The sequence below is a fragment of the Accipiter gentilis genome, chromosome 7, assembly GCF_929443795.1.
Source record: "Accipiter gentilis chromosome 7, bAccGen1.1, whole genome shotgun sequence".
Classification (NCBI taxonomy): domain Eukaryota; kingdom Metazoa; phylum Chordata; class Aves; order Accipitriformes; family Accipitridae; genus Astur; species Astur gentilis.
Genome location: NC_064886.1, coordinates 17679031 through 17706245, shown reverse-complemented (window position 1 = coordinate 17706245; position 27215 = coordinate 17679031). Strand labels below are relative to the sequence as shown.

Genomic DNA, 27215 nt, shown 5'->3' with positions numbered 1-27215 from the left:
AGAGAGACACGTAGAAAATTTCACTGTTGTTTTTTTTTACCGCTTCCCTGAAATATTCTGCGTGTAGTATTGAAAGCTCTGACCGTGCTTTGAGAATGCACTTATTAATATACTAGTGAGGCATTCAATCTCGATTTCATACTTAGCTGCAGTGAATACAGTAATCATGCAGCAAGAGTTCTGAGATTGATTTATTCTAATTAATCCAATAAATACTAAGGCTTTAATTCCTTGTCTGAGGGTTGTTCTTTCAGTGTAAGTATGTTGTCCTTGAAGATTTACGTTTGATGGGAGGGAAAGATTTATTAAGCTCTCACCCATTCACAGTAGAATAAATGGCCTTTCTATCTTGAGGGTTTTTTTCAATGAACTGCAATAGTGACTGTACTGTCTGCAAATGGTTTTCCCCACTCTGTATGTTAGGCTGAATATTTCCAATGTGTCTTGCCCTATCCAGCCTCAGCCCATATAGTTATGATGAAGGCTGCCTGTCCAACAGCCAGGATCACATTCCCCTTGCTGCACTCCCTCTGCTAGCAACATCATCCCCGCAGTACCAAGAAGCAGTAGCCACAGTCATTGTCAGAGCCAACCAGGCCTACAGTGAGTTCATCAGATCCCAGGAGGGCATGTCATTCAACGGCCAGGTGAGCCAGCAGCTGTTTATAGCCATAACGAAAGGAAGAGCAAGTGAAGCAATTTCCTTCTGAAGCTCTCTTTTCCATTAATCTCTCAGGAGGGATGGAAACATGACAGTGTTGAGCTGAAGTAAGAAAGTATTGTGCTTCCATTTCTTTCTTTCTGAGTGAGAGAGATTATTGCTTATGCTCTGTCTTGAGCCTTTGGGATTTAAAGCAAAGTCTGAGCTTGTGTTCAGAAATGAAGCTACAAAGCTGTGAAGTTAATCAATTTTCATCATGGCACACCTTTCCAAATCAGGAATGCTACCTTTGTTACCAAACATGATCTCTTCTCCCGTTGCAAACCAAGGCTGTTTAAGCATTCCTGTCTTTAAAGGACCTTCAGCAGCTCACGCTGGAGTTGTTGCAGAAGTGGGTTTCTTTTCTGAGACTCTGCAGCTGCTGCACCCCATGCCTGAGCCTCACACCTCTCTGAGCAACGGGACTCTCTAGCCCCACGAGGTTTGAGCTATTGGACTAGCTGTCACATTGCACTGTTGTAGTGTGATTTAACCACCCTGAGCTTCTTCCCAGCCAGCACTCTGCCCGGGAACCCAGACAACCCTCTCCTACCCAGGGGTCTCGGTGCTTTATTGTGCCCATCTGCTCAATATCCGTGGAGGCAGGACAGTATTATCACCTCAGGGTACAAACAGGACAGAAGCACAGGGAAGCTTGCTTGAAGTAACATGGACAGCTGGCAAGAAGGGAATCAAGCTTGGTTTTCTGAGGCTGGACTTAGTGCTATAGTCAGTGCTCTGTGCTGCTATCACTTTGCTCCAGCCAGCTGATGGGAACAGCCAGAACACGTTAGCTACGTTAGATAACGAGAGTCTACAGGGTATGGGTGGATGTTCAATAGTTTTACTTAAGAAAGAACTGGGCATTCTATTACTGCAGCTTTCCTAGGTATAATCCAGCACTCCTTTTAACTGTCATTTCTGAACTGAAGTCAAGGGGCCTTTTTTTTTTTTTTTTTTTTCTTTTCCCCTCTTCCCCTGCTTCTGTTGCCTTTTTCAGGTCTGCTTGGTAGGGGACTGTGTTGGAGGAATTCTGGGATTTGATGCCTTATGCTACAGCAATCAAACTGTGTCTGAGAGCCAGAACAGCAGTCGGCGAGGAAGCGTTGTGAGTGTCCAGGTAATACTGGCTCCCAGTGTCTACTGGGAATAGGTCTGCTGGCCATAGCGCCTCCATGGCCCCTGTTTTTAGTAAGGCTCTTCTCATGAAACAACAAAGACTCTGTTCCTTATCAATGGCAAATGTGTGTCTCAAGGTGCATATGTGTCTCAATTTGGGTGCATTTACTCTGAACAGGGATGCTTCACCCTCTGGTGTGAAGCATCACCCACACCTGCTTCACCCACACCCTTAGGAAGTGGTTTGGTCTGAGATACTGTATTGCCCTCAACTGGATCTTGGGGTAGATGGGGAAAGGAGTGTGGCAGGAGAAGCTTATAATGTGGGTGTATTCCTGATTCAGCTGTTAGAGTGCTAAATCCATATACTTCAAATCCCAGGATACCGACCTCCTGTCTCCTGGAATAACAGTGAACAACAGCTATTGTTCCAGTGGTTCTAATCTGGAAGCCAGCAGACACCTCAGCAGGAGCAACATTGATATTCCACGTAGCAATGGAGAAGATCCAAAGAAGCAGCTGCCACGAAAAAGGAGCGATTCATCAACCTATGAACTGGACACGATAAAGCAGCATCAAGCCTTTCTTTCAAGGTAATATTTTGAAGGAACAGAACCAGAAATATTCTGGAGCAGAGATTGGTGCATCTGTGAAACTCGAATGTTGCTTTGATATCCTGTGATAAGCAAGGTGGAGGAAAGTGTTTAGGTATTTAGGGTATAGATTTCGGTCTGTTGTATATGCAAAAAAAATTAACAGCTCTCTTGCTGAGTGGCAGTGAGAGAATCCAGCTGCTCTATTGCATCTGTATTACAACGGCAAGAAGCCCAGCATCCTGTTGCTTGACAGCCAAGGCAGTCAGGTAACTTCTTTTTTGCTGTGCTGCAAGTGCAGGATGGAGATCATAAAGCAAATGTAGAAATCATGCAAGGGAAGATGGTGAAGCAGAACTGGGAATCCAGTGTTGTATTAATTTCAAAGCATCTCTGAAAGCTGATTTTGAGTTGGCTGGCCTGTTTTTGGGAAAGATGGGCATGAGCTGAGTATCCTTTAATTTTGGCCTAGTTCAGGTGTGAGGTGGAATTGTGGTGCCCTTTCCTGTCACAGGAGCAGGTTTCTGCTGTCATGGTGGCAGGATGCTCTGGATGAGACATCCTGAACCCTAGCTGGTTGGCTGGTTCATGGAGCAGCCTTCAACTGCACGTGAGGATTGTTCTGTCGGTGTGACTATTTGGCAAAGCAACCCAAGTCCCCTGTATGGAGCAGGGACAGGGGATCGTTTTCTGTCTCCTGCCAGGGCTGCTCTGTTGCACCAAGGTCGTGTTTCAGATTTGTTACTATCAAAGCCCCCAGTATCACATTCCTAAGCTTCTTCAAATGGACTTTCAGAAACGTATCCATTAACATAACCGATGAAATTTTCATAGCAGTCTTCCCATTGCTGCTGGTCATTCAGGGATTACTTCTGTAAGCCCGGAGACTTTTTCTGACTGAATCATCTTCTTCAGCCTGTGGAACTGGACAGCCCAGACCTTTTCCTCCTGCAGGCCCAGAGGAACTGCAACAGCCTCTTAATCCCTCTTCCCCCATGTCCCAGGTACTGGGGAGCGATGTCCCCCCACCAGCAAACACCGTTATCTGAATTGAAGCTGTGTCCAAGGCTGTTCCCTTTGCCCTGTGCTGAGCTGAAGTCTTGTCCTGAGCTTTTGCCCCTCCTTTGCTACTTGTAATAGTTGCTCCAGCATAGGGACTTGCGTTGTCCTGCCACGTCAGAGGCCCTTTTGTAAAAGATTCATAGGAAAGAGAAAGTATCAAAGTGAATGTCATTGGTGCACAGAGATACTGTGTTCAGAAAGACAGCTGCATTTACAAAAAACACAATAAGCTTCTCAGCTATTTCCAGCAGGTTAATAAAAGGCAATCAGTCTCTTGTTCATACCTTATCAAAACAGTCTCCTGTATTACAGGAGAAAATACGAGTCATACAAAAACGTGCTCTTTCTCTTCCTCGTTATTGACCTCAGGGGCATGGACTTGGCTGAGGAAAGTGGGCTGGCATCTTGCTGCAGTTTTACATCTAGTTTAGAGTAAGCTCTGGGCCTGATGCAGATAAGGGATTGCACAGTTTGTCATTTCAAATAGCTTGTCCTCGTTCTTTCTGTTCCATCTCCCAAGCATTGTGCCTGCTCCCAACATGCAACACTTGGGGGTCCCTGGCAAGGGCTGTCAGTGTTCAGTGCACTGATGGATTAGTGCATCTTTACTTCTTTTACCATTTTGTATTTTTTTTAAATCCACCTTTAGACCTTGGGTCAAAAATGTGCGTCTTCCCACAGGTCAAGAGCCAGATTCAGTCAGGTAAAGGAGCAGTGTGAAGCTGCTGTACAAGCTCCCTCTACATCTCTCCCCCTCCGCTCCCTGGCATAGGAAAGGCTCGGGTGCAGTAATTCACCTCTTCCCCTCCTGTGTGACAACAGGGCATCACACCTGGACCCATCCCTGGACCTTGTGCTTACAGCCATCATTACTGAGCTGCACAGTCATCAGCAGAATTCCCCTTCAGCCTCTCTGTCACTAAGTAATGATTTTCGCATACGAAAACCAAGCCCTGATGTGACACGGCTTCGTGCATGAGATTGGCAGAACAGAGCCAAGTTCTCCTAATGGGCTCAGCAGACAGGCAACCTGGTATACGGGGGTCTTTCTGTCCGTGCCGATTGCAGATTTCAGCTTGTGCCAAAGACACTCATTTTTATTCATGTATCAGACCTACCCGCTTCTCTGGGATAATGCCCAGCAAGCCAGAGCAGCATCTGGAGATTACAATCACACATTTATTTTTAAATTCAGTCCTTCTGCACAACTACATTATTTCTGGCTGTGCTGTACTTGTATTATTGTAAATGAGTTGATTTGCTTCTGAAATCCATAAGCTCTTGTTTAATTAATGCACACAGTACATCTGCTCCTTTTTAAAGGGAGAACAGGGCACTGTAGGTTGCTTGGAGCATGACGGATTCAGAGTTCCTCTTGGCTCCCATTTCTTTTGATTGCTAAAAAGACTATCAAGTTCCCAGTAAAAGGAGAGAAGCTGTCCAAATTGCTTAGTGGTATAAGTGCTCTCGTTCTCTTCCGTTCCCCAAAAAGAGATGCCATGGGAAGATGGGTGGAATACTCGCCTTGCACCCGTCCTGCCATAACACATCTGCTATCGGGATAGTCTTTCCTTTTGTGCCTTTGTTTGAATCATGTTGCTGTCATGTTTGGAACTGAACATGTTCTAAATAACTTTGTATTCATTACACGCAGCAAACTTAATGTGCTGCAGTCTTGTCAGCTAAAATAATTGTAGCTTCACTGAAGGTGGCTTGTTTTTAAATGTGTTTCAGCATTGTGCATCTTGGCAGTGTGATCTTGGGGAAGCTCATTCACATCACAGAAATGGGAACATGTTCATTTTACCTGTCACTGCTATAACCTCCTGTTCCTCTTGCTTTTGACATCACTGTTTTGACTTTCCATGATACGTATGTCTGGCATAAGTAAGCTTGTTTCCCGGCGGCTGGTAACCAGGAGAGTAGTGCCATTTGTGTGCATGCGTGCACCCTTAGAGAATACCTGACAGTGCGGCATGAGAAGAAATTTTTTTAGCATCCTGTAGGAGCAGCGTTCAGCAGAGGTGCTGTCTCTGGGATGATGCATTATTTGCCAAAGCACAAAAACAAAGTCCGAGTGAAAGCCGTTTTCTTCTCAAATTTGTGAGTGTTTGCAGCTGCTCATTTACTGAATGGCTGTCCCAGAGGAGGAGTGTGCGTGAGCACTTGCTCCGGTGCTACAGATGGTGGGGAGTGAGCAGCCCGATTTCCATGAGTGCAGCAGTGCTGGGATGTCGCTGCCCAGCCAGGCAGCCAGCACGCTGCGTTTAGAAGTGGCCTTGATGAGCGAGTGCTATTGCATACGGAGACACGGCAAGTGCTGGTGACCACTTGGGATATTGACTGGGGGCCACGGAGCTGGCAAAAGACTCTTGCATTTGCATTATTCCTGACTCCAGACCAGTAAACCTTTTATCCAACCCAGTTGTTGTGGTATCCATTTATTTTACGTATTTTATAGAACCTGTTCAGATGCTTTATAAAGTGTCTGCAAACACCCTGTTAAGTCACTGCTGGTACTCTGTCTTCAACTCTTCACTCCTAATTATAACGACAATAACCCAGCAAGACTGCCATCTGAATCTGTAGAATGTGGAGAGCAAAAGAAATTGCAGCTTATTGCTTTTGGGTGGTAACAGAAGAATCTTGGAAACCCTTTTGTGAACTAGGTTATTAGTATTACACATCTGTCATTTTGCTGTCTAATCCTAGATCTACACTGCAAAGAAGCACCTCTTCCTAACATGGGGGTGGATTCACAGGATTTTCATCTAAGAATCCCTGCTTCTTCCTCAGTGTCCAAGGGATATGTGAATTTAAATCTCTGTGTTAAACCTGTGTACTGCCAGCCTGCACTGTGCACAGGTTGAATTTTGCAAACAGATTTGACACCTGAAAGAGAGGGGGAAAGCTAGACATGTTTTATATCATTATTCTTTTTAAGTACAGTTGCTGGAGTTGTTGGGCTGGGGTTGAGAGGTAGCTTGGTAATAACTCCACATATGTGGCCTCATGGGCAGAAGTGGGAGAGTCCTGGGTGCATGATAAATACAATTTACCACATGGCCACTGAGTTAATTACCCCAAATTCCCATTCCCAGCGAATGCCATACACATGCATGGAAGCTGTGGTGCAAACTTGGTGCACAAAGATACTAGAAACCCTCTTGCAGATTTTGATCTTTCTTTTTCTCTTTCCCCTCCCGTTTCTTTTTCCTTTTCAATCCTATAACATTTGTCCAACTACTTCCACGAGGAAGAAATGGGTAAGCACAGCTTTCCATAACATTTGAGAATAAGGTGACGGAAGGAACTCAAATGTTGACAACCAGAAAGCATAGCAGTAACGTGTGTAATGGAGTAAATCACTGTAAACCTGCTTTTTACCCTGCTACTCTAGTAATTTTGGCTTGCTGGTTATTTTGTCTTGCAAATGACTATCCTACTAGCAGCAACCAAGATTTTGACTCCTCAAAGAGATGCATTTTGAGGAGATAGGATTGTGTAAATGAGCCACTTGAAGCTTGGATTTGTACAATCTATATTATGCCAATGTAAAGGGGTAATTGTTTGGGGGGATGTTTTACTGGCTCATAAAACTACAGTACTGAGGCATGATGGGTTGATTGGCACAGTTCCTTCACTAAAGAGATAGAAATTCTATTCGCTGTCAATCACTAATCCAGCCTTCAGTTATGAAAATGCAGCATGAATAAAATTTTGACTTTATTTTCTGTTCTTGTCCCAGTTTACATTCTAGTGTTCTGAGAAATGACCCAGGATCCAGGCGATCTAGTAGCTCTACTATGTTGGATGGAGGAAATATTGGAAAGTTTGAATTTGAGATCACTGACTTCTTCCTCTTTGGTTCTCCCTTGGGTTTGGTTCTTGCACTGCGAAAAACTGTCATTCCAGCTCTTGACAGTAAGTCCTGATGTAAACTGCTGAGCTCACTTAATGGACGATATAAGCATCTCCTGCTACAAATGCAGTAATATGATGAGACAGACTGGTAAAACCAAAAATTTATATATAATATTTCTTGCACTGTAAGGAAGCAGATCACTATGTGCTCTAGCCAGTACTGATTATACAATTTATTTGCAATGTACTTCCAAACATTAAAAACACTGGGCAATTCTTGAGTCTATAAATATTGTAATAAATTGTTTCAATTGACTAAACTGGAGATGAGGTAGATGATAAATCCTTAGCCCCTTTTTTTAACCCAACAGTTGTCCTTTTTATGGACAAATATTTACAATAGTCTAACAAATAACCTTTTGATACTTGAGGGGTTTTTTTTCTTCATCTTTTTAGTCTTTCAGCTCAGACCAGCTTGTCAGCAGGTCTATAACCTGTTCCACCCTGCAGACCCATCTGCTTCACGCCTTGAGCCTCTTTTGGAGAGGAAGTTCTACCTTTTGCCTCCCTTTAATATTCCCCGTTACCAGAGGTTCCCGCTGGGTGATGGCAATTCTGCTGTTCTGGGTAAGTCACTTTGGATCTATATTAGCTGTCTAAGGGTTATATCCACACTTCATATGAAGTTATCGAATCAATTGGGAATGACCAGAAAGAGAATTGGCCCTATAATGTTAGCCTTATTCTGATTTACCAGAAAAGTAGTTTTCTTCCAAGAAAGTCAGTGCCTTGTGACCCATATGCGCTTCATTTGTCACACAAAGGCCATCAGCCGCTGAGAGCTGTGATGTGGTGACCTCTCTGTGAAGGTCCCTGTTTTACCGCAAGCTGGTGCTTATGACTGGGACTGAATGAAACATGATTAACTTGGCAGGGCTTAGGACTTTGATGTTTGGAGGGCCAGTAAAGACTGGAAGGAGCAGAGTCAACAGTGAGATAATGAGATGATTTACTTGGTTGCAACCTGTGCTTTGTCATGGGACAGGCTACTGCAGATAAGCGGGCTGGTGATGGTGCCTTGCCCTTGCCACCTTGCCAATGAGACACTTTGTCTTTGTAGGATACCTAGGATTCCTCTGCCATCAGTTGCCTCTTCACTTGCTCTACCCCAGTTGCAGCAGGAACAAAGTCTAAAATGGCTGTGTGCATGCCCTTTTGTCTTACTGGGTTGCATTTGAAACAACTGTGTCCTGACCATGCACTGCCTCAGCTCCCATTACATCAGTGCTCTTGCAGTTGATCTAATAAAATAAATTATATTTCCTACCATCTTCACCACACTTCTGTGCCTAGACTTTCACAGTCTGTTGCCATTTCAGTGCAGGCTCTCATTGCAAGGAGCTCTTGGGGAAGCTCACCACTGTGCAAAGCTAAATTTGGCCTTTCTGCTTCACATAAAGCTTTGGTTCCCTGCAGGATCAGGGCTTTGGGGCAGGAAGAACAATTGCACCGTAATTTTTCCCTTGCAAGAAGTTGTTAGTCGATGGCTACTTACGTCAACATTGCAACTAGAGTTGCTAGTATAAAACTAGACTTACAGCACACAAGAAATCATGCTGGCAAACCAGAGTAGAATATCAAAGCCACCAGCTAGAAAGATTGGGATTTGGTGGTTGTTTTTTTCCCAAATCTCTGGTAGCTTCCCATTTGTTTAATATTTGAATCATGCAGGACTAAGTGAAGAGGGATATGTATCCAGAGCTGAAGAATTCTGGTGATACCCTGCATAATTTTTAAATTGAAAATCCAGAGCAGTGGTCTGCTGTGTATCAGTGTCTTTAAAAATTGTATTGTAATTGCTGAATCTGGAGGTCTGATTTGTTAAATGGGCATAAACCCCCATGTTTAATAAAGTGAATAAAATACTTTCTGCAGGCCCCACTTGTCAAATTTAGCAAAGATCTTGCTGCAACACTTTTTAAAAATGGATCCACCCACAATTACATTAGTACCCAGTCTGGTTACAACAGCTCAGGGAATCTGTAGCAACTTGAAAAGCAATTTGCTTTTTGGGTGTATTCTAGGTATCAGCTGCAAGTGGTTTCTTAAAGAAAAAAATAAATAAATAACCCTAAACATCTTACCTTCTTCTTCTTAAATACATTGCAAATCCCCTGTTCTCACTGAAGGCAGAGGCAGAAGCCTTGTTGACACTGAGCAACCTGCGTTCTGGTTATCATTCTGTACAACAGCAGGGATCTTACTAGTTTGCTGTGCCTCCCTAGACCTTTGAGTTGGCTGTGTTTAAAGAGACACTTGCTATGTGGTGGAGAGGAGTTAAACAGCAATTAGCTTAACTATGAGAAGGGTAGAGTGATTTCAAAATCCTCTCCAGATTTAAGCCTTGTTATTTTAAGAGATCCTGCTCTGCCTTGATGAATAAAACTGACAAAAAAAGCAGCTTTAAATTCTCTTCTTGTGTAAGACAAAGCCGCTTCATTTGCTTATCATAAAGTTAACAGGCTATTCCTTTCCATTAGAGTCAAAATTTCAGTGTTGTGATTTACATATTACCCAGAAGGACTGTTCTAACCATGATTTGCAAAGCCGCTACTGAAGTTAGTGTTCACTGTAGGACGCTCCAGAAAAGTTAATTGCTGCTATAATTAAGCTATATGATTTGGTGATCACATAAAATTCAGGTGCTCAATTATAATTAGTTTTGTACAAAACCTTCTGTAACACTGCTTGTGCATATTTCCTCATGCAGATAGCTAGCTTTTTTAAAAGACCACGATTCAGAAAGCATCTTAGACTTTTTTTTTTCCTTTCATTTTCCCATCTGTACTAAATGTTGGGTCCCTGTTTCATTACAACCAACTTGCAGAGTGAAATCAAATTCACAGCCCTGCTTACTCCTGTGCTTTGCACTGTGTAGGCTGTGAGTCTGATTCAAGTAAATCTTCTCTTACAGTTTACATTTTTTTCCCCTCATAGTAAAAAGATTTCTCTGGATCTGCTGGGTATTTATGGATTTGGCTCATTGGAGAAGCTGGTTAAGAGGACTCCCTTTTCTTTTGTTGTTGAAATGCCATCCTTGTGCTCTCCTCTGCCACTAGTTAATCTCTCTGATGTGGGTCTATTTGGAAAGTCACCCATGTTTTGTTTCTTTTACTCTATTTGAAGGTTGTCTTTTCATTGAAGACTCATAGTTGAAGTGCTCAGTTGTAACTGTTTGTATGTTAACACTTTGTGGCCGCATGTCTGTTGTTCTTTGTCCTTCTGTTTTGTTTTGTTTTTTCCCATCTGCTTCTAGTTGAGACAATCCAGAACAATCCCATCCTCCTCATGGAAAATAGCCCTCTGGGTGCTCTCCAGCACCAGGACAGCTTCATGGAAACAAGTATCCCCGTTCCCGTACTGAATTGGCAAGATATTTCCAATAAAAGTGCTGGTTTTGCTGAGTGTGTGTAATCTACACTTTTGTATTGTCTATGGTGTTGGGTACTTGGGGTGCTTTTTGGAGATCATACTGTTGCCTCCTGGAGTTGAAATCTTCATGCTGTGTCTCAGGCTGTGCCACATGAAATAACTGCTTGGGATCGTGCTTGGGTCTGGGAGACCCACCATGAAAAGACCAAGTTGGGATTACAAACTCTGTCCCATTCTGGTGTTGATGCCAGAAGGGGAGACTGCTGCCATGTACTTAGTTCTTTCCGTCTGTGGTGGCTGTGCTGCTGGAAAGAAGCAGAGGCCCAGGGTGGCCCTGCTCGTGTGGTACACACCATGCGCAGGATCCCCTGGGAAAGGGTTGGTTGTCTGCAGTGTGCGACTCCCCAGCAGTCAGCCATGCCGCACCATGGCCAAAAGTCTAATTATTGGCTGTGTCAGACCAGATTTTGTCCATTTGAGTATTTCATGTTTGGACACTCCTTGTGGCTCTGCTGAATACAGTGACTGAGGCTTTCAGACCCCAAGGTGGCTATATGTGTTGGCTTTTTAAAAATAATTTCTTGATTTCTGCCTTAAAAGCAAAGTTTGATGCATTTGTTTTGCCATATTTTCCATCATAAGCGCTGCATGGCCTCATTTATTCTGGTTGTGGCTGGTGCTACATCTGCGATTTCAAATCTGTTTCAGTTTTTTCTTCCCCATGTGTCTTACTTGCCCGTTCTCACCCCTTTTTCAGTGTTTTGCGTTGAGAGCTCAGTTCTGCTGCCTTGTTGTCTTTAACAAGCTGACCCTTGCCGTTCATGAGCAGTCCAGTATGTTATGTGGTCATACAGGATGGCAACATTGCTGACTATTCCAGACAGTCTCTCCCTTTGTCTTTTGAAGATGTAGATGATTTTTAGGTATGCAGTTGCCATGTTGCCTGTGCTGTGATGTTCTGTAACAAAGCAGAGGGAAAGGATCTGGTACTATTAATTAATCACTTTGGAGGTCACTGATGAAATGCCATTTAGCCATCATCTGATATTTCCTGCTGTCAGGACAAAGCTTTTAGAAGCTTCTCTGCTCTTTACCTTGCGTGTCAAGAGCACAGTGTGACCAAGCAGTGCTTGCCTTGACTGTAGCAAGTGCTGAATCCCAGTTCAGCCACTGGACTGCAGGAAATTTCCAGAATCATAAAAACTTACAGACAACAGAAATCTGTGTTGCTCTTGATCTCAGGGTAGCAAGTGCAGAGTGCCCAGCACTGACCAGTTACTCCAGTGCAAGCAGGGTCTGGCCTGTGCTGAGCAGCTGGCTGGCTTTTCTATTTTTTTATTTTTTTGATTGCTTTCAGTATTTCCCACTTCAGTGCCACAGCTCAGCCTGCAAATAGCACATATTGAAATCTGCCATTCAGATGCCCCAAGGACTTAATGCAGGGCCAGCAGTGCGTTAGGAGGATGGCCCAATGTCGTTCACTTAGTGGGAAACAATTAGTAAGAACATTGACAAACGAGTCCATAAATGAAAAGACACAGCACTGAAATGAGTATTAAAGATCCATAGGTAAGCAAAAAAAAAAAAAGTGATTTTGCTTCTTACGTCAGCTCTTCTGGAAGTGCCGTTAAATCTCAGTTCATTGCACTGGCCCAACGTGTGCGTGCTGCAGTTGGAGCAGCTGTGGGTCCTTTGCTGGGAGAGAGGGTGCCCAGGGCACCACTCGAGCCAGGTGTCCTCTTCCTGAAACTTCCTCATTCTGATAAAGTCTGCCCTCAGACATGGTACAAAGTACACTTCAGCCAGTGCAGTAAACCGGGGCACCTCTGTCCTTATCTAGTGACATAAAAGAACAGCTGATCTTGAGGAAAGTCTTGCTACTGCTGGGCCTGGTCCAGCCAACTGACTTCACCCTGGGCTCAAAGTGCTTGCCTGAAAAACCTCCCAGTGATTGTCAGGACCTGAGTCGTGGCTGGGGATGCCACCTCTGCAATGCAGAAGACTTTAGACTGCTCCCTTTAGGAGCAGGAGCGGTTGCAGGTGCTGGGGGTCAGTCTGTGCCGGCGTGGCAGCGTCTGTGATGTCCCATCCTGGCCACCGCACTCCCCAGGAAAGACCCCTGGGTCTCAAAATTGCAAGAGCAGTGCTGCGTAAGGGATTTGGTGCAAAGAATACAGAGAGTTTAGGAAGTAGGCTTAGAGGCTTTTTTTCCTGCAAGTCAGGTCCCGGTTTTGTCTGGAAGTCGCTGTCACTGCAGCTTTGGGGTCAAGGAAGCCTGGCTGAAGGGCCACTAATGCATAAAACAGGTTTTCTGTCCACGCTTCCTGCCCTGCCCTTTCCTGGCCCTCATTTTTCTTAGAAACTGTCCTTTTTCAGGAACAGAGGGTGTGTAGCTTGGGAAAAGGGAGAAACACAAGAGCAACCTGAGTGGGCTGGAGCATGGGAGCACTGCTGTCGGGTGGCACTTCATCTACTGCAGAACAGACTCCTGCCACTTATGCGGGCGATGCTCAGCAGTTCAGTAATGCTGAAACAGTTTAGGCTTTTATAGGAGTGAAAATTACTCCTCTGGTGACACTAGCTAGGATGGTGTTGGAAGGGCTGTTGACGTTGGGTGTTTTTGCTTCAAACTCATTGTATTAAAAAAATCCCCAGTCAGGCCCAGGAAAGCAAGATTGGCTAAAAAGAGCAAGCCCAAAATACCACTGTTTCTTCCTTTATTCACTTTCTGGGTTCTCAAAAAAGGAGATAAAATGCAGGCAGAGCTAAGTGAAGACATGCTAATGGAGCCAGAGCCACGATCAACCCAGGCAGCACCACATTTGGCCCAGCCTTTTCTCCTGTGTAGCATTGCTGTAACACTCTTTAGCGTGTCTTCCAGCTGCTTCCTAATTCAAGCCACAGATGCTTTATATTCAAGGGAGAGGAAGAAGTTGAGGCTTTGCTGGTAGGTATTAGTTAAACCTGAAACCTGGCAGTTTTCCTAGCGCAAAGCCAAACGTCTCCTTGCATCTGACCAGGTTGAGGGAAGCTGATGATCCTCATCTGGGTTACAGCTGTGTTGGGCCACCCACTTGATGTGACACAAGTGCATGAGTGCAGAAGGATCTCACCGTCTGTACAGGCAAGGGAAAGGAGAGGAAGGGGTAACCAGGGAAGAGATGAGAGGGTTGTCCCAGGTCATGCAGCAATGAGAATGAGACCCTTTACCCTTGAGACCGTTGTGGGGTTGAATGGGCTCCTGGCTTGGCTCATGTTCTCGAAGTACAGCCTCCACTTGAATTGTCCTCTCTTGCTTGTGCTGGTGCTTTCCACAGTAAGAAAGCCATGCTGGCCTGGTGGGGCTGGCTGGGTTGCAGATACTGGTAGCAGTCTTGACAGCCAGCAGCTCAAGGCAAAGTGAAAAGAGGAGGAAAGTGCTGAGAAAGTGATGCTGGTAATGGCCTTTCAGGCACAACGTGGGCAGTGTGTGCAGCTCATCATCAGGTCAGGCTCCCGCTAAGGCTCAGATCTTGCAGTCCACGAAGCTTTTACACAGAGCAGCTTGTGGCCTGATTTTCCCTGCAGAGAACAGAACTCTTTTACTGACACTTAGCTACACGTTTTCTGCTTCATACGCTCCCTTTCCCTCCGCTGCAGCAGGATTTGTGTGGGCACAGACACTGCTGCTGCGAACTGAGAGATTGGAGGAAACAAATCAGTAGCACCGAGCAAAAAAAGATCGATATTAAAATAAGCCAGTTGCCAAAACAACACCCTGTGTCAGCCGCATACTGGGATTAAATCCAAGGATATCTAAACTGGCTGAAACAGGCGGAGGATATTGGTGTGTGGGAGTAATGTACTCGCATTCCCTGTGGCATCTACTGCCTGGCTGGGCACAAACCTGTGCCCTGTCTGATACCTGGGAATAAAGTTCAGATGCTGCTCCTTAGGTACAGCAGAGATGGGCAACCTTAAAATGATAGTAAGTAGCTTTGCTTTTGCATGTTACTGTCTTACTGGTGCTGCCTGCTGTGAAGTACTTGGTATTGGCATTACAAACCCTCTGCAGTGCAGGATCTTGGGATGTCCCAGAGACACTTAATTCGACCTTGTAGCATCCGCAGACGGGTGGATGCTTTTACCGCTGTTACAGGGAGAAGATTGAAATGCAGAGATTTTGTTGTGACTTTCAGTATCTCTCGGTTTGCCAGTCTTGAACATTTTAGGTCCATTTCCCTCCAATACTTGTGTAAGGTCCATGTGAGCATGACTTTAAATCCTCCTTTTCTGTATTTATGTACTAAAGGGTTAGGCCACACTTGGTAAACCTCAGGTTGGGATCTAAAAATCCAGACTTGCACGTTGTACAAAAGAAGCTCTGTTTTCACAGAGACTGAGTGCTCCCTGATCTGCCAACACCGATTGGAGATGTAAGTGCTCAGCACCAGACTCCTTTCTTTCAATAGCCTTTACTTTAGTTTAACGAGTGTTGGCTGTATCCATTAGCGATAAAATACAAGTTCAAATTTAGTCCCTGCCAGGCATGAAAATGTTTTCTTGATTTTTTTAAATTTTTTCGGTTTTTGCATTAATGCTTCTGTCTTGGAGATGTTCATTTAAGTCTAAATGTTTCAAGAAAACAAATATCCCCTTTCTAAGGTTGATTTTTGTTGTTCTCCTTACCTTGGTTATTTTGTCTCGATGTGAATATATGAAGTTGCCTGTATTCACATCTGTATGTATGACACATGCTTCAGTTATTGCTGCTTGAATAAGTCTGCCTGGATTTTTCTTTGGCATTTTGGATTTGGTTTTTGAGCTACTTATTTTCCTTCTTTCAATCAAAGACTGCTCCTCCAGCCACGTGTGTCTCTGCCTGCTGTGGTGTTTGCTTTCTTTTCAAACCAGAGCTCCAATGAAATGTTTTTTTCATTCCAGTCGGTTCTGAAAGGTTTTTGCACCTACCAGCCTTGTTTGCTTCCTTCCTCCCTTCAAGTTCATCTTGCCCAGCCTCTGTCTGTTGGTCTAATATTTTGATTTCCCTGTTTCAACTTTGTAGCAGATGTTGTTCAGTCTCATGGTGCCGTCTTCATGGAAAGCGCGTCCCTGTCCACCCCCATTTCAGCCCCTCAGTTCAGGGGCTTCCGGAGAGCCAGTGAGATCAGCATTGCCAGCCAGGTCTCAGGAATGGCAGACAGTTACACTGCTTCCAACATAGCCAACAGTAAGTGTTTCACCCCTCTGAGACTACCGCTTGCTGCTGCACTGCTCTCTCAGCACTATGCACTGGGCGAGAGCCACACAGCTTCTGTCTGTCTGTCTGGGGTTATACTTTCCATTAATAACAAAAAGTTGGAATTATTCTGCCTTCGCCCGGTTTTGCTGTAGTCAGCGCCACGTGTTATCACATCCCCTGGAGGAACAGATGATAAATTGATTGTAATACAGGGGCCGCTGCTGTGTTATGCATGTTGGACTGTGCTGGTGATAAATGGTTCAAAAAAATATAATAATAATTGATAACTGTGAGCACCATTTGGCTGCTGTGCATGGTGAGGGTTAATCCAAACGGATGTTTCTGTGCTGCCATTGATAAGTCGTGCAGTACTGGTAGGGATCAGCACTGCCAGATTGATGATGCAGGATGTGGCATGTGGCTTGATGCAGATCGCTTAAATGTGGTCCACAAAAATGGGGATGAGTAAGCCCCTCTGTAGTGCTGAAAGGGAAGAACAGGTTTGGATTATTTATTACTTTGCATTAGAAATTCAGCTTTTCTGTAGCCTGCGGGACAGCTCAAGAGTGTCAACCAGTTATGATCCATGTCCCAGAGCTGAATGGGGAACAGAAGGGATTTTTTATTTGTTATTTTTCCCAAGACCTGTGTAACTTCCCAGCTAATACAGTGGAGAACAATAGCTTTTGTTAACAGTTCAGCCCCTTCTTCATTTCAGCTGAGGTGTGAGATTAACAGTCTGTGTCCTCAGAGACCTCTCATAACTCAGACCGAAAAAGGCTTTTTTCACCATACAAATTTTAAAACAAACGAACAAACCAAAAAAACTACCAAAAAAACCTTCAGCCCAAACTCTTGTCCCAGAGGGTGGCAAACAGAGCTATGAACGACTCACTTCGTAATTAATTGCTGAGGTTAATAATGCTCCCCAAGGCAAGTGTTAGTTGCTGAAGGTGTGTGGGCGCTGGTCAGGGGCTGCTGTAACTTCTTGCCCTGCTTGAGGCAACGCTCAGCAGCAGGAAAAAAATACCTGCCCTCTAACAAACAGAGGTTTATCAGAGGTTTTCTTTCCCAAAGCACGTCCGAGAGCTGACACCGCACTCTCTGTGTGCGTTCCTATATTTGTCCTGGTAAGACATCTTGCCAGGCACTTGCTTAATATTAATCTGCTTGGGAGGGAGGCTCCTGGGGGAGAAGGTGTTTGTTTTGTGCTGGTTTCACACCCACGGAGAGCTGCTGAGCTCGGCCAGCCAGGATGGGAAGCAGGGGGCGGTGGCTGTTCGTTATGAAGTGTTTACACCGGGGTGATGCCTAAAGGCCCACATGACGCGATGGAGGGATCCTGCCTCTGCGAGCTGACGGCAGGATCAGGCCTACGCAACGCTTGCCTCTCTTTGCTTTCCCTGCGCTCTCCCTGATTACTTAGCTTCTTGTTTGTGTAATTTATTCCTCCACGCACTTCACAGCTATCAAAACCTGTTTCTGAGATCAGAGAGGAAGAGTCCGGCCCCGGTGTGGGCTGTGCGCACGTGTCTGGACCCACCTGCAGCCTGTGCCAAGGGCTGTCGCAGCCCCTTCCTTCACCTCCCGAGTGCCAACGTGTCCTCTGAGCCCTTGCTCTGGCTTTGCAGCTCTTGCGCTCGACCTTATTAGCGTGGTGGTGATATGAAGCCGTGGCATTGAGGGTTGGTTGCGGTCCGTGTTTCTTCTTCGGGGAGAGCCAGAGGAAGTCCAGAGGGGTCCTGCAAAACCGTGGCTCCCTCTTGGGAGCCCTCTCTAAGTTGCAGCTTCCCTTGCACTGTGAATTTCTGGAGGTTGAAACTGGTGTTGCCTGCGGCATGTGTGCGCCATATTAATAAGTGTGATTTCTGCTTTGTTTTATTTTATTTTTCCTTTTAGAAACCAAACACCACCTTAATCATTGTAGAGGGTTTAGCCTTCTGTCCCAACTTGCCCTCCCTCACAAATCCCCTACCCAGACCTCATCCAAGAGACATAGGCAGCATAAATATGAAATCCCTTTGAAGGGAAGAAAGCCCAAAGGGCCATGGAGTCAGGCTGCAGACTGTGCTCTTCGGATACCCGACCTGGACATCAAGACAGGTATTCTGGAGAGATCCACTCTGGTCGACCTCCTTTCTCATTCAGTAGTCGCAGAACTTCACAACAAATCTTTGCGCTTTCACTGAGGCACTTGCAATTTCTGATTGCATTTTAACAAGTATTTCTGTCACTTTGCTCCGAAGATTGATCATAACACATCTAACAACTTGGCAAAAGCAGGAGTTCTTCTGGGCAGAGCTGTGGGGACAATGCTTCTGCCTCCACCACTGTCTTTTGCACATGGAAGAGTACATCCTGTCTGCTTCCTGCAAAGAATGTGAAATTACCCAAGCTGGGGACTTGCATGAGAAATGAAGGGTTGGGACATGACCAGGAGCCCCCAGTTTGGAAGACAGGGAGTCAGAAATGGCTGTGAGGAGGTGCCTGTGTGCTCTGGAAAAGCCATGTTGATCCATCAACGCTCTTCTCCTCCTTCCCATGGCTCTCCAGAAAAGCAAGGGCCATTAGGATGAGAGTGGCCTGGGCACTCAGCACAGCCAGGGCTGGGCCATGGGGATGTGCTGATGCCATAACCCTCTGCATGTTGCTGTGGCAGGAGCTTTGTGTAAGTCTCTGGAAGGGGCTGGTGGGTCCATTTTTTCAGTTCAGCATCTGTGCTCATCACCAGCTAGATTTCCCTTAAGAGGGGTTTGTTGGATCTTAGCTTACACCTGGCAGCTTTCCTGGAAGTCCATAAAAAGGGAACATTGTCACAGAGAAAAACCAAGCTTGAGAAAACCCTTGTCAAAGTCCCAGCTTGTAACCTGCATGCAAATGCAGCTCCTCCTATTGCTGTCTGGATCTGATCCATCTTCTCTTTCCATAGCTGCTTTTCCAGGCCAGAGCGCGTGGGGGTTGAGGACTCCTCGCTGCTGGGAAAGCAGCCCACACCTTTGGGGTCTGGGACTTTGGGCTGAGATGTGCTTATCGCTAGGGAGTCGGAAAGAATGTGTGCATGGGCAGAGTTCAGGGCAGCGTTGAAGTGTGGTGGTGTCCCATGGGTGAATGGCGTCTGTTGGACTCTTGTGTATGAGTTGTTGACTCCCCAAGAGAGAAACTTTTCTGCCTTGCCTGTAACCTTGCCCACCCAAAATCTCAGTGTATTTTTCAGTCCCCTGTGCAATGAAGTCCCAGCTCTCCCAGATACTTTTCGTGTTAGCCACTGCAGAGGCTGTGCTCCCAGGGAGGCTGGGCTGGGCTGGGCATCTCATTTGCCAGCAATGTGGTAGCCCGGGAGGGCAACAAGGACTTGGGGACTGCCAATCCTGGTGGCACGTGCCATATACCCTGCCTCGTGATGCCTTTTAGCATCTCCCATGGGCTCCCAGTATTCAGATCCTCTTTAGTGTGCCCAATATCTGACTACTATTCCTCGATTGAAAGCCAAAGGAGTTGGAGGCAGGGATGGAGATGGCCTGGGCATGTACTATGGTGGGCAGAGCACACACATCCTTCCTCCCACAGCTCCAGGGAGATGTGTTTCTGTCACGTTTTGGCACATGGATTCCCAGGCTCATTGTGTATGAGCCTTGGACCCCTTCCCCAGGGTCTGGAGTAACAGCCAGTTAATACCTGCCCTCTAGTGCCTTCCTATTTGCTTAAATAAAGGAGAGCTCAGGTGCTGGTGCCCCTGTGTGTTCCTCCCTTGGTTTGAGCAAACACTGAGCCCCAGGTCGGTTGTTCCCTCTTAGCAGTGCAACCAGCCAGGGACCAACCTCTTGCTGTACCTGGAGTGAGGAGCCAGAGCCTTGAAATACCGTTTGTGGTGGAGACTGCAGGTGCATGTGAGTCCCCTTTGTCTGAACGAGTCTTTTGCTTCTAGTTGCTGCCAAATGGTGGGGAACCAAAAGGATTGACTACGCTCTCTACTGTCCTGATGCTCTGACAGCTTTCCCAACGGTCGCTTTGCCGCATCTCTTCCATGCGAGCTACTGGGAGTCCACAGACGTTGTCTCCTTCCTGCTGAGACAGGTATGGTCATCCTCCCTCCTCTGATCTCCCTTGGGCTGAAAAATATTTTGGGCTCTTTATTTATTTCAGTGGTCCTTCCATAGCTCTCATTGACATGTACAGATGAAAAAATATCCTTTGCCACTGCAGATCCATTTTCTTCCCCTTCTTTTTGTTCCTCACCTGTGTTGTTAGTGGAGCTGCACACATGCAAACTGCACGGACATGTGCTGTCACACCTGTTTAGTTTGAGTCTGGGTTTTCTCCTTGGAGCGGGTTTCAGATGGGCTTACCAGGGAGCCATGGACTGAGCCGAGGGCTGTTTCCTATCAGATCACAGTGACAAAAGTCAGTGGCACTTGTTTCTTGAAGTGAGTTGTTCCCTGTGTGTGCAAGTTTGGATCTCAAGTCTGCAACTTAAAGGAAACTTCTCAGTGTACAAAAAAAAAGCACCAAATACAATAAAACCAAAGGAGAAGTTCTGTATGAATTTGACATGAGTTGATAGGCAGAGTTCAGTTCTCCATTTTGGCTAAGTTACTGTGGTCTCCTCTAGGAACTCAGACCATCATCACCACATTGGGATTTAGTCCTCGTTCCTCCAGTACAAAGCAGTTCTCCTCGCTAGGTAAATGGGATTGCTGGTGTCTGGAGTCTGGAACCTCAGATTCTATGAACCTACATTTGGCCTGAGATATTTAAATTTACTGTTTAAAATGTGTTTTTCCTAAAAGAAATATTTTTCCTTCAGTTCCGTAGGGATGAGGGGGAGTTATTTGCCTTACAAAGTATGAAACTCCTAAGGAATGGTACTTAGAGCATGGAATTGGAAAAAAACAAAACTAAAAGCAACTCTGTGGATTGTGTTGCCCACTTCAGCCCTTGGTTTGCTTTGTGTTAGCTCAGCTGTTAAGCCATCCCCACTCTCTTCCAGCCTCCTTGACTGCAGCTTTCAATTATTTATGATTCTGTTGGCAAACTTTCTTTCAGTGCTATCTTCCAAATAGTGTGGGAACCATAAACAACAGAGATGTCAGTGCTGGTGGCAGCTGAGCAGTAGCGATAATCCAGTGAGACCCTTTCTTCCCGGGCTGTATCTAGCCCAGCAGGACATCTCTGTGCTTGCACACACCTTGCTGGATCAGCTGCTGTGAAACTCCAGCCCCGCATCAAACTCAGCCTCGTGGGGCTGAAGAGAGAGAGAGACCCGTAATTGTGCATTAGTGGGAACAGGCACAACAGTCTCATACACAGAATGCTCTGCTCAAGAAATAGCTAATTACTTAGGATTCAGCCCGAACCTGGGTCTGTAGCACAGTGTGCTGCTTCATATCTTGTGGCTTGAGGGACCTCTCCATCCATTCAAAGCCTGCCAGGGGCTGCCTTGGTAGTCTGCCCCCCCGACACTTCCCCAGCGCCTGTCTCTACTCACTCGTCTCTGCCTTGAGACCATGTTTTTTCTCATCCGCTGTCGTCTTGCTGTCCTTCCAGAGCACCATGCCACTTCTTCCCCTAATAAGGACTTGTTTCTAATCCCCTTTGAAAGTCATTTCTGGACAAAATGTAAAAGTAAGCTGTTGAATAGTTCAGCCTTCAGAGATTAAATCTTGATAAAACAAGCCCAAATAGGACTAGAAATAGATTCCTGATTTAAATAATCTTCAGTAAAACTTGCTATTTTGTTTACCTTGGATTTCCATGAACTCCCTCCCCAGCAAGCTCATCCTCCCTGGGGTCCTTTTTCCATTTCCCTGGAAGACAAACAGCTTCAGCTCTGCAAAGTGAGCTGGCCTGTGTCAGACCACTACAGCCTTGGTCAGCTGGAGAGCTGCTGACCACACAAAATATGTTCAAGACCTTGTAAAAGAGCCCACATTTAAGAGGCTTCTTAAATTTTGGTGGGACAGGGTCACTAAGGACTACTGCCAGTTCGGGAGTTCTCTGTTGCAGGGTCACCTCCCAGTCTTAGAGCAGTCTTTGAGATGTCCCCTCACCTTTAGGTGTTACTCTTCCTTTTCCCTTCTAGAGCTTAAGAGCAATCTAGGTAGGATCTAACCCTCCTGTCTCTGGGTTCCTGCTTCTCTGTCCCTGCCCATGCCCTGGTGACAGGCAGGAATTGCCCCCAAAGGCTGGCTGGTGGGCATCACCTTGCCCCCTCTCAGATCTTCACACTGGTGTGGTGACATCTCACCGGCACAAAGTCTTTGAGCTCTGTCAACCTTGGAGATGAGGTCAGGATGGACAGACACCCTGGGCTCTGCCTCGCACATGGCCAAGACGGACCCCTGCTTGCCTCTGCCGGGGTCACATCAATGAGAGGAAAAAAAGCCATGGGACAAGAGCAGTCTGAAATATATTTAAATAGAAATAAGAAATGAGCTGAAGGAACAGCATCTGTCGGCATGAGGCCAGTCAGAGCAGCTGGTGCTGGATCTGTTACGAGCACAGCAGAAAACTCATGTTCAAAGGAGGAGACCGGTCCCTCGCAGACCATGGGAAGGGACTAATGAATGCCTGGAGGAAGGGCAGGTATCTAAGTGCAGAGCTCATCCTGCTGTGTTTGAGTCAGTTTTGTACCTCCTGACAATCTAAATAACCTGCGTCCCAGCTGGGATTAAGTCAGCGCTGGCCGCAGGCTTCGCTAGTTCAGAAGAGACCATTTGTCCTTGCAATTAAGGGAGCAGCCTGTAAAACCTGCAATCTGAACAAGCCAAATGCCCAGCAGGCAAACTCAGCCCACCTCTGTCCAGGCATCGCCCTTACTCAGCTCTGGCTCCGGAGATGCAGAACATCATGGGCAGGAGGAGGGGAGTTCACTGCGCAAGTGGCTGACGTCTCAATGGGATCTGTCCTCCCACAGGTGATGAGGCATGAGAACTCAAGCGTTTTGGAGCTGGATGGAAAGGAGGTGTCCGTCTTCACCCCCTCCAAGCCCCGCGAGAAGTGGCTCCGCAAGAGGACACACGTGAAGCTCCGGGTAAGGGTAGTTTTGGGGCTGCTTCCGCAGCAGGAGGGAGTGCTGTCATGTAGAGGGGTTTCAATTTTGGCTGCAAGAATGGCACTGAAGGCAGCCAGTGTGGGCACAGCTGTGTCTGTCCATGGGAGAGACAGGCGATCGTGTTGCACTGCTGGTATATATTAGTGATTATACCCTGCCCATGCAGTTGTGAAAGAAACCTGAAAGATCTGTACCAGCAAGGTCTCCTTTTGGCCTTGAGTCTACAGAAAATACAGAATGCGTTGGCAGTGGGTCAAGGAAAGGGACCCAACATCTTTCAAAGTCCAAGTTCTCTGCTCGGTAAATGCCCTTCGCTCCCAGGAAACGTCTCCGATTCCCGAAAGAGGGCTATTCTCTGCTAGAGCTGAAACAATGTCAGCAGATGTATCTGGCAGCCGTTTGTATCGCCTCTTAAATCGAAAGTGTAAGAGTTAATAGACAGTATTGGAATTGCACATACAAACTGCCATTGAAATTGGCTTTTCAGCCATGTACACTCAAATCCACCCCATCGATGCGGGGCACAGAGTCTCGCCTCTGGCACAGGTCAAATTCTTTTCTAAAGCTGAGAGCTGTGGGTGGAGTGGAGGTGGGGAATGGCACAGAGAAACCCGCGCTCCAATTTGTCCAGTTATATTTGGCATTTCCCTGTGAGGCTGTCCATCGCTGCAAACTTAAAATTTTTTTTCCTCTTTTTCTTTTTTCCTTTTGCCTCTTGACTTACGCAGAATGTCACAGCCAACCACAGGATAAACGACACCATTGCTAATGAAGATGGGCCCCAGACTTTAACTGGAAGGTTTATGTACGGTCCATTAGATATGGTCACACTCACAGGAGAAAAGGTACTGTGTCTGCTCTGGGGGTTGTGCACCATGTGCTGAAAAGTGTGGGGGTCAGGGACAGAGGCAGTGCTGGTCGGTGCTCCCTTGGTCCCTGACGGCGTTTGCTAGCCTTGCATTTTGGCCAGGTTCCCTTCCTCAGACTTGTGTGGTGCCTCCTACCAGGAACAGCATTCATCATGGAGGTCCTCACCACCGAGGCTGGGTTTCATTCCAGCATCCTGATGTTTGGGTGCTTCTAAGCTTGGTGAAGTGCAGAGGGTGGAAGCAGGACCCAGCCCCTGCTGCTCTCCAAAAGGGGCTTGGGTGGAAGGTCCCAGTGCTTGGCCTGTTCTGCTCATCTGTGTCTTCAATGCTGCTGTTGACCTGGCCTTGCTGTCTTCCCAGGTGGACATTCACATCATGACCCAGCCACCATCAGGAGAGTGGGTTTACTTTGACACAGAGATCAGCAACAGCAGTGGCAGGATTTCTTATGTCATCCCTGAGAACCGGCGCCTGGGCATCGGCGTGTACCCTGTCAAGATGGTGGTCAGGTGAGGTCCCTTGGGGTGCCGGGGCTTAGTTGGCAAGAGGAACAAAGGAGGAATTTGATGACTGTAGAATATGGTCGCTCCTTGCGGGACAGCTCGGCTTGTTGGCTGGGTTCAGAGCCTGGTTTGCCAGCAACAAGGACAAAGCTATTTGTAGTCTACAGCTGTAAGAAGATGATCCACGTTTTATTCTGACTCCTGCATCATCAACAGCTTGCTAATGGAGCTCCCATTGCAGGAGCAGGCCTTCTGCACCATGGATGTATGGCCTTGTCGTCATCTGCAAAACTGCACAACTGAGTGTATTTTAAAGACCATAAACTTGTCCTTGAGAGACAGAACTTTGTACTAGTGATAATTCACAGCCTAGGGGCTCCAGCTCAGCTTCAGCTGCTGGTGTTGAGCTCTGGAAGGGGGAGGAGAGAAGCATCTTCTCAGTGGTGAACCCAGCAATGGTTTTCTGGGGGTGTTTTTTTGAGTCACTTGACGCCAGGGCTGCAGAGTGCTACTTCCATCCCCACTTTAACACAGAGGCCTTCATGCAGCGCCCATCACTGCTCTAAGTGAGCGTGGCATCGCTGTTAGAGCCTTTGAGCGAGATTTGGGTGCTGCTTTGGGCTTGTGGTGCACTGCAGGACTCAGTAATACATTCTGAATACCTTAATGCCTATAAGTACCTGCATCCCTTTCAGGGGCGACCACACGTACGCAGACAGCTACATCACAGTCCTGCCGAAGGGGACAGAGTTTGTGGTGTTCAGCATCGACGGCTCCTTTGCAGCCAGTGTATCCATCATGGGCAGTGACCCCAAAGTCCGTGCCGGAGCGGTCGACGTTGTAAGGTCAGCAGCAGGGGCTGGGGCAGTCAGTCTGTTTTACTCTGGTGTTGCTCTACATCTGCAATCTATTGACTTGTGGTTTTCCTTCTAGGCACTGGCAAGACCTCGGCTACCTCATTATCTATGTCACGGGCCGCCCTGACATGCAGAAGCAGAGGGTGGTAGCGTGGTTAGCACAGCACAACTTCCCCCATGGGATCGTGTCCTTCTGCGATGGGCTTGTTCACGACCCACTGCGGCACAAGGCCAACTTCCTGAAATCCCTCATCACAGACGTAAGCGTGGGTCTGCTGAAATATGATCGTAGCACGGGTTAAGATTGCTCCTCGTCCAATTGCCCCTGTCAGCACCAGTCTCTTGGCAGCGATGTGACCCGCAGTGGAAGATTAATCTGTTCATTTTATTTTCATCCTTTTATTGCTCTACAAAAGTGTCTATGCTGTTAAATTGTGTCATCTCTGCTCTGCACTGCTCCATTTCATCACTGATCCTTCCAAGACCAAATGCCTAATGAAAGAGAGGCAGCAGTGCCTCCCTGCTCCACATGTGCACTTTTTTCACCTGTTTGGTGGCTTTCTGGCTGCCTGTGGTGTAACCAGCAGGTGTGAGAGGGCATGGAGCTGCTGTAGAAATGCCCTTGCACCACACAGCCTTGACAGGAGACTCCACAGAGTGTGTTCCTAAGCATTTGACCCCACGGAGGTCTTAACATTTCTCAGCCCAGAGCTTCAGGAAAGCTCCAGATAAAACAAGGTTTTCTCTGTCTGGCAAGTGAAGGAACTGCCAGTATTCCAAGCCCTTGTGCCCTACCTTGAATAGCAGAGAAAGCCCCTCGTTAACTCTCTTGGACTTTCATTTCAGCCTGAGTCACAGTGGCAGGAGCAGCTGGCCCATACTTGCTGCCTGCTCTCCCTTGTCCTCCAGAAGAACAAGTTTGTGACCAGAGTCAGAGGTTTCTTTTCCATCTTCCTGGCCTGCCTGCAGCTCCGGGGGCAAAGCTGGCTGGTCTGTGGTGGTACCAGTGTCCACACCTCCCCTGCCAGCCCCTGCTTCAGCACACTAAGGAAAGGGTTGGCCAGGAGCTGCTCTCTGCTCGGAGCGGGGGCAGACGAATCCCTGAAGAGCAGCATATTTTGCTGCCTGTCCCTTCTCCCTCTGCCCAGCAGAGTTAAAAAGCAGTATTGCATGCAGCAGCATGGCTGGTGGACAGGAACGATCCCCACTAATGATTACTGCACAGGGGGGTTGCAAACAGCTCCTCTCCCCCAGTGACAAGTAGGCAGTGAAGTGTGCTGTATCCGTGCTCCCTGCAGACCTCAGGGACAGGCTTTGGATCATCAAGCAGAGATCTGCTTTCATATTGCTGTTACTCCTCTTGTTCTGGCCTGTAAACATCCCCAGCCCTGTTAATTAGTGCTTTGCACAGTGGTGCATTATCCAGCTGGGAACTTACGTAACTTATTGACCTCAGATTCCCACAAATGCTATTTAAAAAAAAAAAAAAAAAAAAAAAGTCCTGCCTGTTGAGCAGCATGGGGCACCCATATGTTCTGACCGCATGTTGCTTTCCCTCCCCGCAGCTCCACATGAGGATCCATGCAGCATATGGATCTACTAAGGACATCTCTGTGTACAGCTCCATCAGCCTCCCACCCACGCACATCTACATCGTTGGCCGACCCACCAAGAAGCTGCAGAGCCAGTGTCAGGTAGGAGCCAGCTTGCCTGAGCCCTGGAGGTGCTGCCAAGGGCCTCCCATGGGAGGGCAGTGGGAATTTGGTCATCTTAAGACTGGTGATTGAGCTAGTGTTTGCCAAGAGGACAGGAACTGTTGCACATACCAGGACCCATCACATCTGTCTGAGTGGTTCTAGGTCTTGTATGTCACCCCAGAGAACCTGACAGAGCAAACGCGTTTGGCTGCCAGCGGCTATCGGGAAAATGTGTCCCACTCCTCTA

General features: G+C 46.8%; 1 protein-coding gene across 7 annotated transcripts in view; it reads left to right on the top strand.

Moving 5' to 3' along the window:
* PITPNM2 (phosphatidylinositol transfer protein membrane associated 2) overlaps positions 1 to 27215 on the top strand; it is a 143230-nt gene that overhangs the window by 111450 nt on the left and 4565 nt on the right. For 3 of the 7 annotated variants that reach the window (XM_049805858.1, XM_049805860.1, XM_049805859.1), the window contains exons 12-26: positions 458 to 647; positions 1701 to 1820; positions 2201 to 2412; positions 7223 to 7398; positions 7795 to 7965; positions 10655 to 10804; positions 15815 to 15979; positions 17891 to 18094; positions 19917 to 20065; positions 22905 to 23021; positions 23771 to 23887; positions 24272 to 24420; positions 25110 to 25259; positions 25348 to 25531; positions 26837 to 26965. In XM_049805858.1, coding sequence (XP_049661815.1) covers positions 458 to 647; positions 1701 to 1820; positions 2201 to 2412; positions 7223 to 7398; positions 7795 to 7965; positions 10655 to 10804; positions 15815 to 15979; positions 17891 to 18094; positions 19917 to 20065; positions 22905 to 23021; positions 23771 to 23887; positions 24272 to 24420; positions 25110 to 25259; positions 25348 to 25531; positions 26837 to 26965 — 2383 coding nt within the window. The remainder of the gene's footprint in view (positions 1 to 457; positions 648 to 1700; positions 1821 to 2200; positions 2413 to 7222; positions 7399 to 7794; positions 7966 to 10654; positions 10805 to 15814; positions 15980 to 17890; positions 18095 to 19916; positions 20066 to 22904; positions 23022 to 23770; positions 23888 to 24271; positions 24421 to 25109; positions 25260 to 25347; positions 25532 to 26836; positions 26966 to 27215) is intronic. The other 4 variants (XM_049805861.1, XM_049805862.1, XM_049805863.1 and 1 more) reach the window with 4 other exon arrangements.